We start from the raw sequence: 16,335 nt of genomic DNA on the forward strand, positions 1-16,335 counted from the left end.
ACAGCACATCGTGTCTCCCCCAACACATGCCCCACTTATGCCGACCACATGTCATACGGTCCCCACCGTCACCCTAACTCCACACACCACCTACTCCTCATCTCCTTCTCCAACCCCTTCAATGTGGTCTCCCAATATTTGATTGAGGTCTCTGTTATGATTCTGCTGATATCTCCATGCAGTTTACTACTGTAGCTCTGGACATTTTATGTTCAACAGAAACATTTCTCTTGCAGGATGTTTCTGAATCCTTGGTGTTTTACTGGCTCTTCTCTTTTCCTCCTCTGCAGTGGCAGAGTTCCTGTGTATGACATGAACTCCATCAGTCATTGTCCATTGTCTTCAATAACCCCTCCAAGATATGTGAAATATCTCTGGCTGCGTATACAGTCATGTGAAAAAGTAAGTACACCCCATGTAAAGTTTTGACTTTTTCAACATATTTCAACATACAGCTATTCGATCTTCATTTCAACAATATTGACAGATAAAGGTGATATAATATAACAAATATCATGAAACATTTACATTTTGTCGTCCATTGTATAATTTAAATAAACATAAATGCAAATTTCGCATGTGGAAAAAGTAAGTACACCCCTACATTTATCACTACTTCAAATACATAAAATTAGAATCAGGGGCACCAGCTCAGGTGCAAATGATTAGAACATCGTTAGAGAGGATCTTGGAGGAACCTGTCTTATTTAAACCTCAGACATTTAGTTTGGTTTGCTCTTTGTTGTTGAAGTGTGCGGCATCACCATGCCTAGATCAAAAGAGCTCTCTGAGGCCTTCAGAAAGAAGGTTATAGATGCCTACGAGTCTGGGAAGGGATTTAAAAAGATCTCCAAACAATTTGAAATCAATCATTCGACTGTCCGGAAGATCATCTACAAGTGGAGAAGATTCCAGACAACTGGCAACTTGTTCAGGCCAGGCCGCCCCAGCAAGTTCAGCCCGAGAGCAGACCACAAGATGCTGAAAGAAGTGTCTAAGAACCCCAGAATGTCATCACGGGACCTACAGGTAGCTCTTGCCACTGTTGATCTCTTGCCACTGTTGATGTCAAAGTGCACGAGTCTACCTTTAGGAAGAGGCTGCACAAATTTGATATACATGGGAGGTGTGCCAGGAGGAAACCTTTGCTGTCCAGAAAGAACATCAGGGCAAGACTAAAGTTTGCCAATGAACACCTCGGCAAAGACCAGCACTTCTGGAAGAATGTGCTCTGGACAGATGAGTTAAAGGTAGAGCTATTTGGCCACAGTACCAGAAGACATGTTTGGCGAAAACCAAAGACAGCATTTGACCACAAGAACCTGATACCAACTGTAAAGCATGGTGGTGGAAATATTTTGGTTTGGGGCAGCTTTGCTGCATCAGGGCCTGGGCAGCTCACCACCATAGAATCCACTATGAATTCTTCATTGTACCAAAGGGTGCTTGAGGATAATGTGAGGCTATCTGTCGGAAAGTTGAAACTCAACTGAAGGTCGACCTTGCAATATGACAATGACCCTAAACATACCAGTAAATCCACCAAGGAATGCCTGAAAAGAAAGAAATGGAGGGTTCTGGAATGGCCAAGTCAAAGCCCAGATGTAAATCCCATCGAGATGTTAGTCAGGTTCACTATGTTTTTTCGTTCAAAATTTTGGTAGATTAGCAAAACTATACATTTTTGGAATATTCAGAGCATGAGGAATCCAAAAATTAATGTTTACATTTGCGTAGACACCTTTGCGAAAATGACACTCAGGACAGTGATGAAGATCTGTAAAAGCATATTCCTGAACGGTATAGACCTCGTAGATCCTGTGTATAGGACTTATAGTTCAATCTGATACTACCTATAACTTCCTGTAACAACCTATAACTTCAAAGGACTTGTAATATCATGTATTATGTAATACAGTTATATCACAAATATAAAGACAATGGTTTTCAATTACCTTTGTTTGTTGCTTTTCTATAATCCTGAGCACTATTTTGAGGCCTTTATTGGATTCCTTGACCCAGAAAACATAGGATTAGCATATTTAATTAAGTCTCTAGGTTGACTCGAAGCCGAGATCGCGCAAAATATGTATTTTATGGCGGCCCTTTTCAAAATCCAAAATGGCGGCCATGCAGGTGTCTGTGCAAATGCCAACATTGATTTTCAGATTCTCCATGCTCTGAAGATTCCAAAAATGTACAGGTTTGCTAATCCCAAAATTTTGAAAGAAATTATATTTGTTAACATAGTGAACCTGACTATCTTCATCACTGTCCTGAGTGTCATTTTCGCAAAGGTGTCTACGCAAATGTAAACATTAATTTTTGGATTTCTCATGCTCTGAATATTCCAAAAATGTATAGTTTTGCTAATCTACCAAAATTTTGAACGAAATTATATTTGTTAACATAGTGAACCTGACTATGTTGTGGGGGGATTTGAAATGAGCTGTGCATGCAAGAAATCCCTCAAATATCGCACAGCTGAAAGAATTCTGCATGGAGGAGTGGGCAAAAATTTCTCCCAGTCGATGCCAGAGACTGGTAGACAGTTATAAGAAATACCTACTTGAGGTTGTTTCTGCCAAAGGGGGCAATACCACCTATTAGAGCCAAGGGTGTACTTACTTTTTCCACATTTGCATTTATGTTTATTTAAATTATACAATGGACTACAAAATGTAAATGTTTCATGATATTTGTTATATTATATCACCATTATCTTTCAATATTGTTGAAATGAAGATCAAATAGCTGTATGTTGAAATATGTTGAAAAAGTCAAAACTTTACATGGGGTGTACTTACTTTTTCACGTGACTGTATGTCTCCACAGCCACCTGATATTTGTTTGTGTGGCATACCGTCTGCCCAACGTTGACGATGTCTGATAATGATGAATAACTTATTTCCTCTAACATGGATGAACTCATTATCATCCATCCATTGTCTGTTTTTCATGGACGATTTCAACCGTCTTGATGCCAGCTGGATGGGTGTTGGCTCTGCAGAAAACAGACATGACCTTGCAGTAAAGGCCTTATGCAATGCCGTGGGTTTGATCCAATCTGTAAACTTCTCCACCTGGATTTATGTAATTGATACACCCTCGCTCCTGGACTGAGTAATGACTAACCTATGATCAAATATCTCATGTTCCTCTTCTGACAACTTTTTTTGCAAAGCTCATGCATGGCTACCTGGCATGGACTTCAATGTAGCCTCTCGCATAAGGATTAGACAACCACTTTCACAGTACCTGATATTAACTCTGCAGTGGAATACTTTCAGAAATGCCTTCTTTCTCTCATGCACTGGCTTATCCTATCCTGTGTGGCACCTGCGGTTATCTTGTCCATTATCTCGGTCCTCGTACACTGAAATCCTGTGGAGAGGCGGTTGTGGTAACGGAGTTTACTTTATCAACTTCTTCTCCACTCTCAGTAATGATCTGAGGCCCTCAATCTCAAATAATAGGTTAAGACAGCCTCCTTGGACATACCTCGGGCATTCATCAGAGTCTGGCAACCTGCTTTGTTTGCCAAGCTCTCTGCCTGTGGCATAGAAGGCCGATTTCATTCCTGGACGTTTGACTCTTGCAGTAAACGTGTTGCTCTCAATGGGACCCTCTCTCCCCCTCGCCTCGTGGGTGCAGAAATTCTGTGGACATCCCAATGGATGTTTTGGGCCCAGTGTTGTTTCTCATTTACATAAATGACCTCTCTGATGCTCTTGGAAAGCCCACTCTTCCTTTTTGTAGATGACTCCTCAATGTGTTATGCAGTATTCCATCCCACTATTAAGGGGACTGCATCTGCATCACTCTTTGCTGATCTGGAATTAAATAGATGTTGGGCTGATAAAGTGAACATCTGCTTTCATCCAAGAAAAATCTCACTGTGTCATCCTATTGGTCCAGTAGGATCATCAAACCGTGATTGTCAAAACGTGTTTATTTCCATATTCAGCCACTGGAAGAGGTTCAGTCTTTTGAACTTCGAGGCCTCACCATCAGGCAAGACCTCTCGTGCCGATGATGTAGCAAAGCTGTCATTCAAAGCCAGCCACAGACTGGGCATCTTCCGTCGACCCATCTTTCCTTGGAAAATCAGAACTACTCTGTCTACAAGCCCTTTGTCTGTAACTCAGTAAAATATTGTTCTCTGCTATGGCCTGTGCTTCATTCTGTGGAATCGAAAGCTCTCAACATTATTGGATCTCCCATGATGAGGCTGAAGCACAACTTCGGGCTTTTAGATCACAGGCATGGTCTGCTTTTACCGTCTATTCACCAACATTGCTCTCTTTACTCTCTCAGTCCTCTGACACACTCCTACAATTCCAGGTTGTGTCACACTCGAGTAACCCTCTTCTGGTAGCATTTCCAAAATCAAGGCTGGCTGCAGACCTCAACTCTTTTATTCTTTGTTTCTCCCGTTTATCGAAACGCCTTCTAGAAGCTGTCCTGTCTCACTCTTCCTTACATGTCTCCGAGGAAGTTGTGCACCTCCATCTATTGTAATCCCCAATTTTGTCCCACGATTTTTATTCCTCCATTAACGTTTCCTAACCGAACTGTCTTATTTTCTGCTTTCAGTGTTTCCTTCCTTTCTCTCTCTCTCTCTCTCTCTCTCTCTCTCTCTCGCTCTCGCTCTCGCTCTCGCTCTCTCTCTCTCTCTCGCTCTCTCTCTCGCTCTCTCTCTCTCGCTCTCTCTCTCTCTCGCTCTCTCTCGCTCTCTCTCGCTCTCTCTCTCTCTCTCTCCTGCTCGCTATCCCCTTGCCACTTGTACCCAATTTTTCCCCCCAGTGTCGACTTAACATTGTTCTTACATGAATGTTGTGCACTTCCATTGAAATGCAATACGTTTTTACTCCAGTGACAATGCTGTTCTTTATACTTGAGTCACTTTGGAGGTTTTAAAGGATGAAGCAGTCATTTGAGTTTCACGCCCCGCCTCATCTTTGCTTGCTTGACAGACTTGCTGCTGCTGTTCACATTGGCTGTATGTGACCAACCAAAGAATTGCATTCACCTGTAATTTTTTTTCTTATTGCTTCGTTGGAATTTCTCAGGACGCGTACGTGCAAGACGGCCAGGTCCTGGCAACGTGCCTCTCACCAACTCGCCATCACAGGTGGCTTCTGAGACACGTGGCCGCAGTCGCAGCAAGATTTCGCAATCGCAGCGTGAGTCTTAAAACTACACGTATGGTTTTGACTTTGATTTCCGCCATTCCCATTCTCTCATTTGCTTCACATTTGTATTCCATGTTGTTGCCACCGATCACCGATTTATGACTCAAACTCTGTTATTCTGGCTCATTCTCTCTCCCTTTCTGTACATCCCACATGATTTCCTAATGGATGGCTCTTAGGTTTCTGATTAGCCATCTTACGTGGCATTGCATACGCTGTATATCAGGTTCCAGAACGTTCCGTTCAATCAAACGATTTCTAGTTGTGGAGGTTGTTATTTAATCACTGACTCAACGGAATCTGGCCTAACAAAGCATTATGTGAGATGACCATAAATATTTAAATGATATTGAGTGTTTGCTAATACTTCAAGATTTTGTAATGCAAAACAAACAGGTAAATGTCGATAAAGATAATGTGTCAAAATTATTGATGGATCTTTCGATTGGCAGTGAGTGTATAATTCTATTGTGTGAGACACACGAGAAGTTTTCATTTTGCTAAGCCTGTGCAATGCCTTGTTTGTGCCACCAAGTTGTGCATGCACGAACGTCGCTCAAGACATATGTTTTCTATATATAATGAGATTGTTTTCCTGCCAACCCCTCTTCCCCCTTCCCAATTCCTGGACATTTTCCTCCATTTTCTCCAATCCTGAACCCCTACTGCCTCTCATGCCCAAAAACCCATGTCCTGATTACTTACCCAGGATCAAAATCTGCGAACCCTGGTGGTGGTAAGGAGTTATCAGGTCTCCATGCATGCTCATCCCATTTTAGACTCCTTACGCAGGCTTCCCAGTCTCCTCATTCATTGCTGCTTCTGTGCCAAGCTTACTTTCCTCATTTGTTCTTTCTCTCTTTCTTTCGATATCATCTTTCTGAAACTTTTCATATGCTGCCCATCCCATGCTATGATTGCCGGACTGTGATGCTTCCATGTTGATATTGTCATGTTTGAGGCTCCGTTAACACAGCATCCTCAGCGCCAGGAACTTTAATCTCGGGATATGGCAGAGCGGTCTTTTATTCATTGCACTGCGTTCAATAAATTCTACAACTTTACCGTTCCCCGAGGATTCTTCAATTATTCCGAAATCAATGGCAAACACACGAAAAGCAGATGGCTCAAACATGTTTTCTTACCTCTTGAAGGATTTATTTTCTCGAGAAAAATACAGGGAAGTGGGTGGACAACACACTTTAAAAAACGGTACGAAACAAGCGAATCAAAGAAAGACACAGGTAAATGGAAACACTCAAACTTATGTACAATGATGAGAAATAAGCACAACTCCTAACCCAATCTACACGCCACAGAACACGTTTTTTCAACACGATGAGAATGCAGGCGGGACTTCCCTATGTCTACGATATGCAGAAATCGATGCAGCCCACTTTGGAAACCAGGTGCGAGGTGAGAACCAGTGACGAAGTTGGTCCAAAGACAAAAGTAAAACTGCCAAGAGCAGCACCAGTGACGAGTTGCACCAAAGATGCAGAAAGCCAAACAGAGCACGACGAAATGAATCCCTCGTGTGCCGTGAGGAAGGCCAGCGACGAGTAGCTCCTCAGCCAAGCCTCATTGCCCCCTTTGTCCTTTTCAAAACGAGGCCTCCTGGACTGCACTTCTTCTCTCCAGGGCCTTCTTCTTCCTCCTCTAAAGATTCACTCGGGCTAAATTACAATACTGCGCCACACCTCACAGACATCAGTTTCCCTCTCCATATAACTGACTCGTTTCTGTGCATGGTCTATAACCCTCCAAACTGTGATGACTCCATTTGTGAATCTTCAACTCCCTTCTATCCTCCAATCCCAACTCTCGCTCGCTGTGTCGGTACATACAAGTTCCGTGACATCCTGGAATTTGTCACCACGTGCTTCTTCCCACCCCTCCCCACCTCTCAATTTGCTCAATTGGAGTGCATTGCTGTTTGTGTGAGCCCACAGCCAGGATGGCTTATTCCATATAATTACCTCCGCCATCAAAGGTGGATGGAGGTTATGTTTTCACCCCTGTCCGTTTGTCCGTTTGTTACTTGCAAAATCGAAGATTTTTCAAGTATATTGGTCGGTTGCGTTTGTTATTCTGTCTGTTAGTTTGTCTGTCTGTCTGTCTGTCACCGGCCTACAGGTCACAATTCTAAACCGATCGTCACGAAACTTCACCAAGTTATAGAAGTCGTTACAATTGAGACGTCTATTGATTTTGAGTCCAAAGGTCATCTAGAGGTCAAATTTCTAAAATCACCATTTTTAATCCGATTTACTTGAAAATTGAACAGCATTTGTATATTGTCATAAAATTGGAAAACCAACAATTTTAGGTCAAAAGGTCAAAGGTCAACTTAAGGTCAAACTTCCAAAATCATCAATTTTTATCTGGAAAAACCCGTCAATTTTCATCCGATTGACTTGAAAATATAACAGAATTTGCATAATGCCTCGCTGAATTGGGAAACAAACTATTTTTTTTTAGATCAAAACGTCAAAGGTCAACCCAAGGTGAAACTTCTAAAATCATCAATTTTTATCGAAAAATCATCACTTTTCATCCTATTGACCCAAGCTTTGATCAAGATCGTAAATTTTGATCTTGATGAAATGGACAATTTGCTGGATCAATTGCAACCTTTTTTTCCGGGAGGGGGTGGATTTTGCAAGTATTGTGCTCTGCATGACGTCTTCTTGTTTGTTTGTGAACAAAATATCTCAAAAGGTTGTGGACGGATATGGACTAAATTTGGCAGAGATGTAGCGTATGTGACAAGGACGAAATGATTCGATTTTGGTGAAGATCTGGTTTCGGATCCCGCTACTATAATTTTTAAGTGATTCTTCACCATTGGGAGATGTGGCAAAAAACGATACATAGCAGGATATCTCAAAAGGTTGTGGATGGATTTGGACGAAACTTGGTGGACTGGTTGGGTGTCTGACATGGACAAATATATTCGATTTTGGTGAAGATCTGAATATGGATTCGGATATGAGAATTATTTAATTTTCTAAGTGATTCTTCACCATTGAGTGACATGGCCAAACAGGCGGAGGTATGCTCTCTACTGAGTGCCGTTTTAGTTTCTTTCTGGATTTTTGTTGGGGAATTCATGGCGTGTTTTCTTGTTCATAATTATTTATTTACTTCTTGAAGGGAAGTGTTGCCCCTCATTTTCTCGCCATTTTCCCTCACCGACAAGTTGGGTTTGATTGATGTCCCTGGAGGGTAAATTAAAGTAATCCTGTTTTTTAACCGGTGTTTTGGAACATACATGGGAAATGAGTGGAGTCGACAGCTTGGGAGATTCGTGCAAAGTGTGGATTGTTCGATTCATCCATGATGCATTTGACATCCAGGATAGTGAATACGCACTTTTGGGTGGGTGACTTCCACGTGACAATATGTTTACCCGGAACGTTCTTGGAAATGGACCACCGCTCTTTTCATGTAGTACTGTTCCAGTAAATGCCACAAGGAGAATGATCCCATATCTATGCCGTCATTGTGGACAAGGCCCTCGACATTTACTGGAAGATTTCTGTTTCTCCCACCACAGATGACATGAAACCATTATTTAGTGCAACTACCGGCGGTGGGCTCTACGTCATGCAGGGGGGAAGCCTGAGCACAAATGTCAGCCAGCCATGCCTTTTTGGTAGAGTTTGCCCAACCGCTTACCGAGTACACGCCATATTGAGTATTCATTGGGGATGAAGTTGGTCTCATGTGTGAGAAAATAATGCCCACCAATTTTCTCTTGGCCCGACAAGACGTCCTCACTCAAATTCAAATAGCTGATCCGCACCAAAAGTGCCAGCACAGACATTTCCGATTCTTTTGTTTGGGGAAATACAAAATGTCATTGGGCATTTACAAAGATCTGCAATATCACACATTTTCTTTTAGACCACAGGAAAAAGTCTTTGGATGGTGCACATTCCGACACCTTGTTCCTTTCCAACTCCATCCCACACAGCATCACAATCCCACATCCCACACAGTCTAAAAGTGCATCACAATGTCCTTCAGTGCCTTTCACTGTGCTCTGTGAATCATCTGTGACTTCAATTTTGACTTGTCTATGCCTTTCAACGTCCACCTTTGGTTTGGGATTTTGATCATGTTTTGTTTTGGACTTTGACAGTACGAAGCGCTTTTTTCTTGAGTTGTTGCCATTTAAGGTCTAGTGCAGGAAAAGCTCTCAATTTTGGTCAGACTTTGCGAAATGGCGCACGCAATTCATTTCTTTCCTTGACCTCTTGCTGGAGTGAAAAAAGAAAAAAACACTGCGACGTCTGAGACACAACACCATGCATGTGCAGGTCATTCATGCAGGTGAGTCAGGATTGAGGGCCAAACTAACTGAGAATAAGTTCTACAAATAGGTGTGCCGCAATATTCTTTACCACAACTGTATAGTCTGACGTTTCCCCCTCGTTTATGCTGCTGAGCAGTTACCATCATGCAGGTTCACATCCGCCTTGCTTTCACCTGCTTGTGGAGAATGTTCCACCAGGGCCTTCTTTTTAAGCTTGTAATAGGCATGCGTTATGGCATTGTAAGAGATCATATAAGAGCTTTGGCATTTTTCTTCCCACCAAGTATGTTGAGCTTTAAAAAATTGTGATGGCCATTCAGAAAGTTTGTAGAACAATATACTATGTCAAGAAGATACCACAAATGTGAATGTTGACTTTACAATATCGATTTCTGTTGTCATCAATGCACATGCTCCATTTATCCTTCAATCTGGCTGTGTGTCGAAACTGGTGTGCAACGAATAATAGTTGATGGGGATCAATCGGGAATTGAAGGTGTAAACTGCTCAAAACTACAGTGTTGAATCGTGGGAGCACGTGTAACATGACCATGCAAATAGTCATGGAGCAGGATCACGCTCCTTTGTCGACATTCCTTGTCACTTCTTCTTCTTCTTCTTGATCTTCACAATTACGGCAGCATGTTGACATAATATTTGGCAGCGATGATGGTGTTACTCATCCAGCGGAATGGTGCAAAATTATCAAAGAATTGTGACTTTTGTGGTAACGGTATCAAATTTGGCACAGACGACCTTTAACCTACTGAGTTGGAGATGAAGCCACTTACTTGAATTTTTCAAAACTCGTAGACCCACACTGTGCGGAGTGACAGTAAGGGTCATGTTGTTATCCCTTTGGGGTATATAGATTACAGTAGATCTAAGCCTCGGCTTCAAGAACATCGGGGGTGTGTTCAGTTACCAAGTTTCTTGTGGAGCGCTCACCAATTGGTTTAACCATTCGAGCAATCAGTTCATTCAAAACAGCTGATAAGGAACGGCTGGCTTGGTAAGCGCTTGCTAACTGCTTAGTAACTGAACACACTGCGGGGATTCTCCCTTTCAGTTTAGTGTTAAACTGAAGCAGCGATTGTTTCAAAAGGTAATTCTATGTGTTTGGCCTTTATAATATTTTTTTACTTCTGGTAGGCTTGCCCCAAGGTACGGCACAATTGAGTACCAGCTTGCTGGGATGAACGTGCCGGTGTGTGCCCCGGTTTAGAATAGGTACACTGTATCGCTGTGTGTCGTATGAGGCAACTATAGGGTTGGCTTCAGGAAGGGCATCCGGCCATAAAAACATTGCCTCAAAAAGGCAACCATGATGATTGTCATGGGGCCTGCAAGGCTAACCCCCACTCTAGCAGGGGGATTATTTATTTATTTATTTTGAAAATATGAAGACAAATTAATGATCTGATCAAAAGGTCAAAGGTCAGCATCACATGCAATTGACCTGCAATTTAAAAAAATTGCATACTGGGTCAATGAATTGGTTCACCAATTAAAAGCTAGAAACTGATTGTTTTTTCTTTTCTTTTTAGAACAAAAGATGAAAGGTAAAGGTTGCATAGAATCGTCAATTTCCATCTGATTGACCTGTAATTTTAAGAATTTGCATATTGGGTCACTGAATTGGTTCACCAATGAAAAGCTAAAACTTTTTTTTTTTTTTTTTTTGATCAAGAAGTTAAGGTTGCATACAATCGCCAGTTTTCATCCGATTGACTTGAAATTTGAGCAGGGTTTGCATATTGAGTTGCTGAAGCCCATTGCTTTTGATGTGAAAAGGTCAAGATTGCCAAAAATCTTCAATTTTTTTGGTATTCTTTTTTTAGCTGTTTTCGTCATGTTTCGCACACGAAAAAAGAAGTCTGAATACAAAGTGGGTGTGATGGGCTTTGCATTTTCAGATGCTTTCTATTTTTCTTTTGAGTTCATTTTATCTGCAACCTCTTGAGCGATGGCCACCAAATTTTCAGTGTTGACTAGTTATTGCGAAACGTAAGTGCTGACTAGTTATTGCAAACATTAAGTGTTGACTAGTTATTGCAAACTATAAGTGTTGACTAGTTATTGCAAACATTAAGTGTTGACTAGTTATTGCAAACAGTAAGTGTTGACTAGTTATTGCAAACAGTAAGTGTTGACTAGTTATTGCAAACCATAAGTGTTGACTAGTTATTGCAAACATTAAGTGTTGACTAGTTATTGCAAACAGTAAGTGTTGACTAGTTATTGCAAACCATAAGTGTTGACTAGTTATTGCAAACCATAAGTGTTGACTAGTTATTGCAAACATTAAGTGTTGACTAGTTATTGCAAACAGTAAGTGTTGACTAGTTATTGCATTCTCTTAAATGTTGACTAATTATTGCAAACCATAAGTGTTGACTAGTTATTGCAAACATAAAGTGTTGACTAGTTATTGCAAACAGTAAGTGTTGACTAGTTATAGCATTCTCTTAAATGTTGACTAATTATTGCAAACCATAAGTGTTGACTAATTATTGCAAACATTAAGTGTTGACTAGTTATTGAAATCTCTTAAGTGTTGACTAATTATTGCAAACCATAAGTGTTGACTAGTTATTGCAAACATTAAGTGTTGACTAGTTATTGAAATCTCTTAAGTGTTGACTAATTATTGCAAACCATAAGTGTTGACTAATTATTGCAAACCATAAGTGTTGACTAGTTATTGCAAACATTAAGTGTTGACTAGTTATTGCAAACAGTAAGTGTTGACTCGTTATTGCAAACCATAAGTGTTGACTAGTTATTGCAAACCATAAGTGTTGACTAGTTATTGCAAACATTAAGTGTTGACTAGTTATTGCAAACAGTAAGTGTTGACTAGTTATTGAAATCTCTTAAGTGTTGACTAGTTATTGCAAACCATAAGTGTTGACTAGTTATTGCAAACATTAAGTGTTGACTAGTTATTGCAAACAGTAAGTGTTGACTAGTTATTGAAATCTCTTAAGTGTTGACTAGTTATTGCAAACCATAAGTGTTGACTAGTTATTGCAAACATTAAGTGTTGACTAGTTATTGCAAACAGTAAGTGTTGACTAGTTATTGAAATCTCTTAAGTGTTGACTAATTATTGCAAACCATAAGTGTTGACTAGTTATTGCAAACCATAAGTGTTGACTAGTTATTGCAAACCATAAGTGTTGACTAGTTATTGCAAACCATAAGTGCTGACTAGTTATTGCAAACCATAAGTGTTGACTAGTTATTGCAAACCATAAGTGTTGACTCCTTATTGCAAACAGTAAGTGTTGACTAGTTATTGCAAACCATAAGTGCTGACTAGTTATTGCAAACAACAAACAGTAAGTGTTGACTATATTTCATGTTTCTCCAGAATCTCTAAGAGCGTAAGTGATGGAATGACATTTTAATTACTAGGTTATTCTTCACTATTTTTCGCCATTTCGGAGTATGGTACTTTTAAGCAATCATTGGGTGGTGTGGTTGTTGTTTTCCCTTCTATCAACTTTCCATCTTATTTTATTTTCACATGGAAATGGATGCAATTTTTACTGCAAGGAATGTTAATAACATGCCCTTGTTTAACTAAACGATTGAATGAAAGTGATTTCTGATTGTTTAACGAAACAATACGAACCTTAGGCCCAGTGAGATTGCTCTGAATTACAAGGAAAGTCATGGAATCCAACTTCTCTGTGATGTTGTCTTTTCTGCTTTCAAAAGCAGCGTGGTCGCTGACCATCCGTTTGGATTCCCTCCCAGTCATTCAACACTGCAGGTCATGCTGCTGCTGCTCTTTGCAACAGTTGCAGGCGCTAGATCTAAATAAAATTAAATATACTACCTCTGGGCACATCTCGGGCATTAAAACAGTCTGTTTTCTTCCTCTGCTTACTCTTTACCTGTGCCATACAAAGATGCCTTCATTCTTGGATTTCTGACTCGCTTCACTCATGAAATCAGTTTTGTTATCAAAGGAACTCTCTCTTCTCTCCCAGTGGAGTCTGCATTGTCCAAAAGCAAAATATTGGGTCCGATCTTGTTCTTCATCGGCATGAACGACTTCTCCGATGCTCAGGAAAACTTTTTGTCTTCCTTTTTGGAGACAACTTCGACTTGGTCATGTAATGGCTGGAGCATTTGCTCTTGAGTTGGGAGGTTAGATCATAGTAAGGGAAACATATGAAAATCTGTTAACTAAATTGTTACCAAAAAATTTCTTCACCAATATGTTTGTAAAGGTGTGTAATAACATGTGTTAAAATGTTGAAGGTCAACTCCCGTGGGAAACCCAGAAAAAAAGCTGTTGAATTCGGGTACCGAAAAATTATTTTCGAGAATTTTTATTTTTTTAAATCGGCCCTTAAGTAACTTATGAGGGGTCAAATAAGGGTTTTTCATGATTCTGAGTTGATTGTTAACATTTATATTTCACCACAGACACTCCTTTGTGGAAAAATAATTTCTAAATATATCTCATTTTCTACTTTGCAGGACATGGAGTCTAGCAATATGGATGAAGACGTTACTCCACCTGTGCTCAATTGCTTCATCTGTGCACGCTCGGATACACCAGCTGAAAGGCTCATACAGGCAACTCCAAAGGGATACTCAACTTTATTGAAACAAGCAGAAACTGTCGAAAATGTTACTGTTGTGGAACATATGAAGGAGGCTCAAAAGGAAGGAAAACTGAGGTACCACCAGAAGTGTAAAAATGATCTGTACAACAACTTTGTTGCAACCACCAAGAAGTCAGCTCAAGCATCAAAGGCAGAGAAAGAGTCATCAAAGTTGAAGAGAAGACGCACTACTTGTGAGTTCAGTTCATCAACTGGCTGCAGTTCTAGAAGATCACAGTCAGTTGACCTCCTGTATAAGGATGTATGCATTCTTTGCAACCAACCAGCCCAGCTCTACAAAAATAATCCAGCACAAGCTAGAAAGAGATACAGAGTGCCAGATAATTTGACTGCAGATACACTGAAGGCAAGCTTGCTGAAGACAGCACGGAGTCGCGGGGATGACTGGGGCACTGAAGTCACTGGACGCCTGGAAGGGATCAACGACTTGGTAGCAGAAGAAACACTGTACCATTTGCGATGCAAACTTATGTTTGCGAGAGGTGACAGTTTGTCCAAGACTGATGAGGAAGGAAAAAGGAAGAGAGGACAGAGGAGTATTGATGAGGAGCGAGAGGCAGTTTTTATTGAATTATGCGAATGGTTAGACTCAGAATTAGAGCATGGGGTAATGAACATGGACCAAGTCCATGAAAAGCTGCAGGAGTTTGATCAGTCACCAGAGAAGAGCCTTTCTTATTCAAAGCATTGGCTAAAGATAAAACTTCTAGAGAAATACGAAGACACCTTGTATTTCACAACACAGGAAAGAAGGGCAGATGTACTCTGTCTCAAAGATGGCACCGACAATATTCTGCGAGAGCATCATGCTAATCTTGACCATGGAGATGAGAAGACTCAGATCATAAAGACGGCACTCAAGTTCATATCCAATGATATTGCCTTGATTGATTTAGGTCCAAAGTCATACCCCACCACACACAGTATGACTGACATCGATAGCCAGCTGACACTTGTTCCTGCAAGCCTTCAGATGTTCTTGAGACCGATTGTCAAGACAGACGAAAGAGTTGCCGTTTGGGGCAGAATTTTATTAAGGCCTGTCAACCTCGGTCTGGAGTATTGCCACACCAAATGGGGCTTGCCATACAACTTGATCATAGATTTGGGTCAAAATGGATGCTCAACAAGTTCCACCGGCTGGGATACACTGAGTCTTACACGGAGACACAAAACTACAAATACTGCTTCCTTAATAGTAGGAGTGGAGATGATGTTCCAGATACTTCTGGCACTCTTGACACCATTGTGGAGGAAACCGATGAACAGATCAATGATGAGGTTGCGGTTGATGCTGCGCTTGAGGATCAATCAGTGATGACAGCCAAAGTGCCAGACAGTGAAAGTGAATTGTCAAGTAATGATCAGGTGGTCTTTGTGGAGGTTGGGGAAACAAACAATGCAGTCACTCAGTTTGTTGGAGACAATATAGATTTAAACATTGTCTCTATTCACGAAACACTCCCTTTCACTCAATGGGTTGGATCGAAGTCACCTCTCCGGCACCACCTTTGCCAGATCCACAGACAACAGCAGCTTTCCCCCGGGTGAAGTTGAAGGCACTCGACAAAGCTAAGATCCTGAGAGGAACTGAAGTAAAGATTATTCCATTTACGAACAGGAAACAGATAGGAACGAACGCGATCATGTTTCTCCCCCTCGCTGAGCTTTCCTCCTCCCTGGCTCATGATCAGCTACTCCTCACTCCAGGTGACACACTCTGGGCAGCGGGGTGGGTGATCAAAGCCAACGATCCTGAGTTCCCACACTCCAACTGGAATGGCTGGATGAAGAGAATCCATGCTAATGATGCAAAGCAGAGCACACAGATCGAGTTCCTCCCAGTTATTGAAGGAGACCCTAATGACCTCAACACCATCTTCACCACTCTGAAAGAGTGCATACCGCGCGCTGGGGTCGCTATAGTGACCTTTGATCTTCCGATTTGGCTGAAGGCTGTGAATATAATAAAGCAGGCAAATCTGTTGTTGAGTCTGAAGAAGACATAGACAATGACTGTTGAAACTTCTGACATTGTGAATGAGAAATAACTCTTGAGTATTATATATGTATGTGAAATAAAAGCTACTTTGTGTGTAAATGTAAAAGTGAAAATATAAATGTTAACAATCAACTCAGAATCATGAAAAACCCTTATTTGACCCCTCATAAG

At 41.0% G+C, this 16,335-nt stretch overlaps 1 protein-coding gene across 21 annotated transcripts in view; it reads left to right on the top strand.

Annotated features, from left to right (window-relative positions):
• Positions 1 to 16,335, top strand: part of LOC137428872 (CLIP-associating protein 1-A) — a 266,499-nt gene that overhangs the window by 176,496 nt on the left and 73,668 nt on the right. For 13 of the 21 annotated variants that reach the window (XM_078780738.1, XM_078780737.1, XM_078780720.1 and 10 more), the window contains 2 exons: positions 5,073 to 5,186; positions 5,905 to 5,931. In XM_078780738.1, the coding sequence (XP_078636864.1) occupies positions 5,073 to 5,186; positions 5,905 to 5,931 (141 nt within the window). The remainder of the gene's footprint in view (positions 1 to 5,072; positions 5,187 to 5,904; positions 5,932 to 16,335) is intronic. The other 8 variants (XM_078780725.1, XM_078780727.1, XM_078780729.1 and 5 more) reach the window with 1 other exon arrangement.

The sequence above is a fragment of the Myxine glutinosa genome, chromosome 6 (assembly GCF_964187855.1).
Source record: "Myxine glutinosa chromosome 6, kmMyxGlut1.1, whole genome shotgun sequence".
Classification (NCBI taxonomy): domain Eukaryota; kingdom Metazoa; phylum Chordata; class Myxini; order Myxiniformes; family Myxinidae; genus Myxine; species Myxine glutinosa.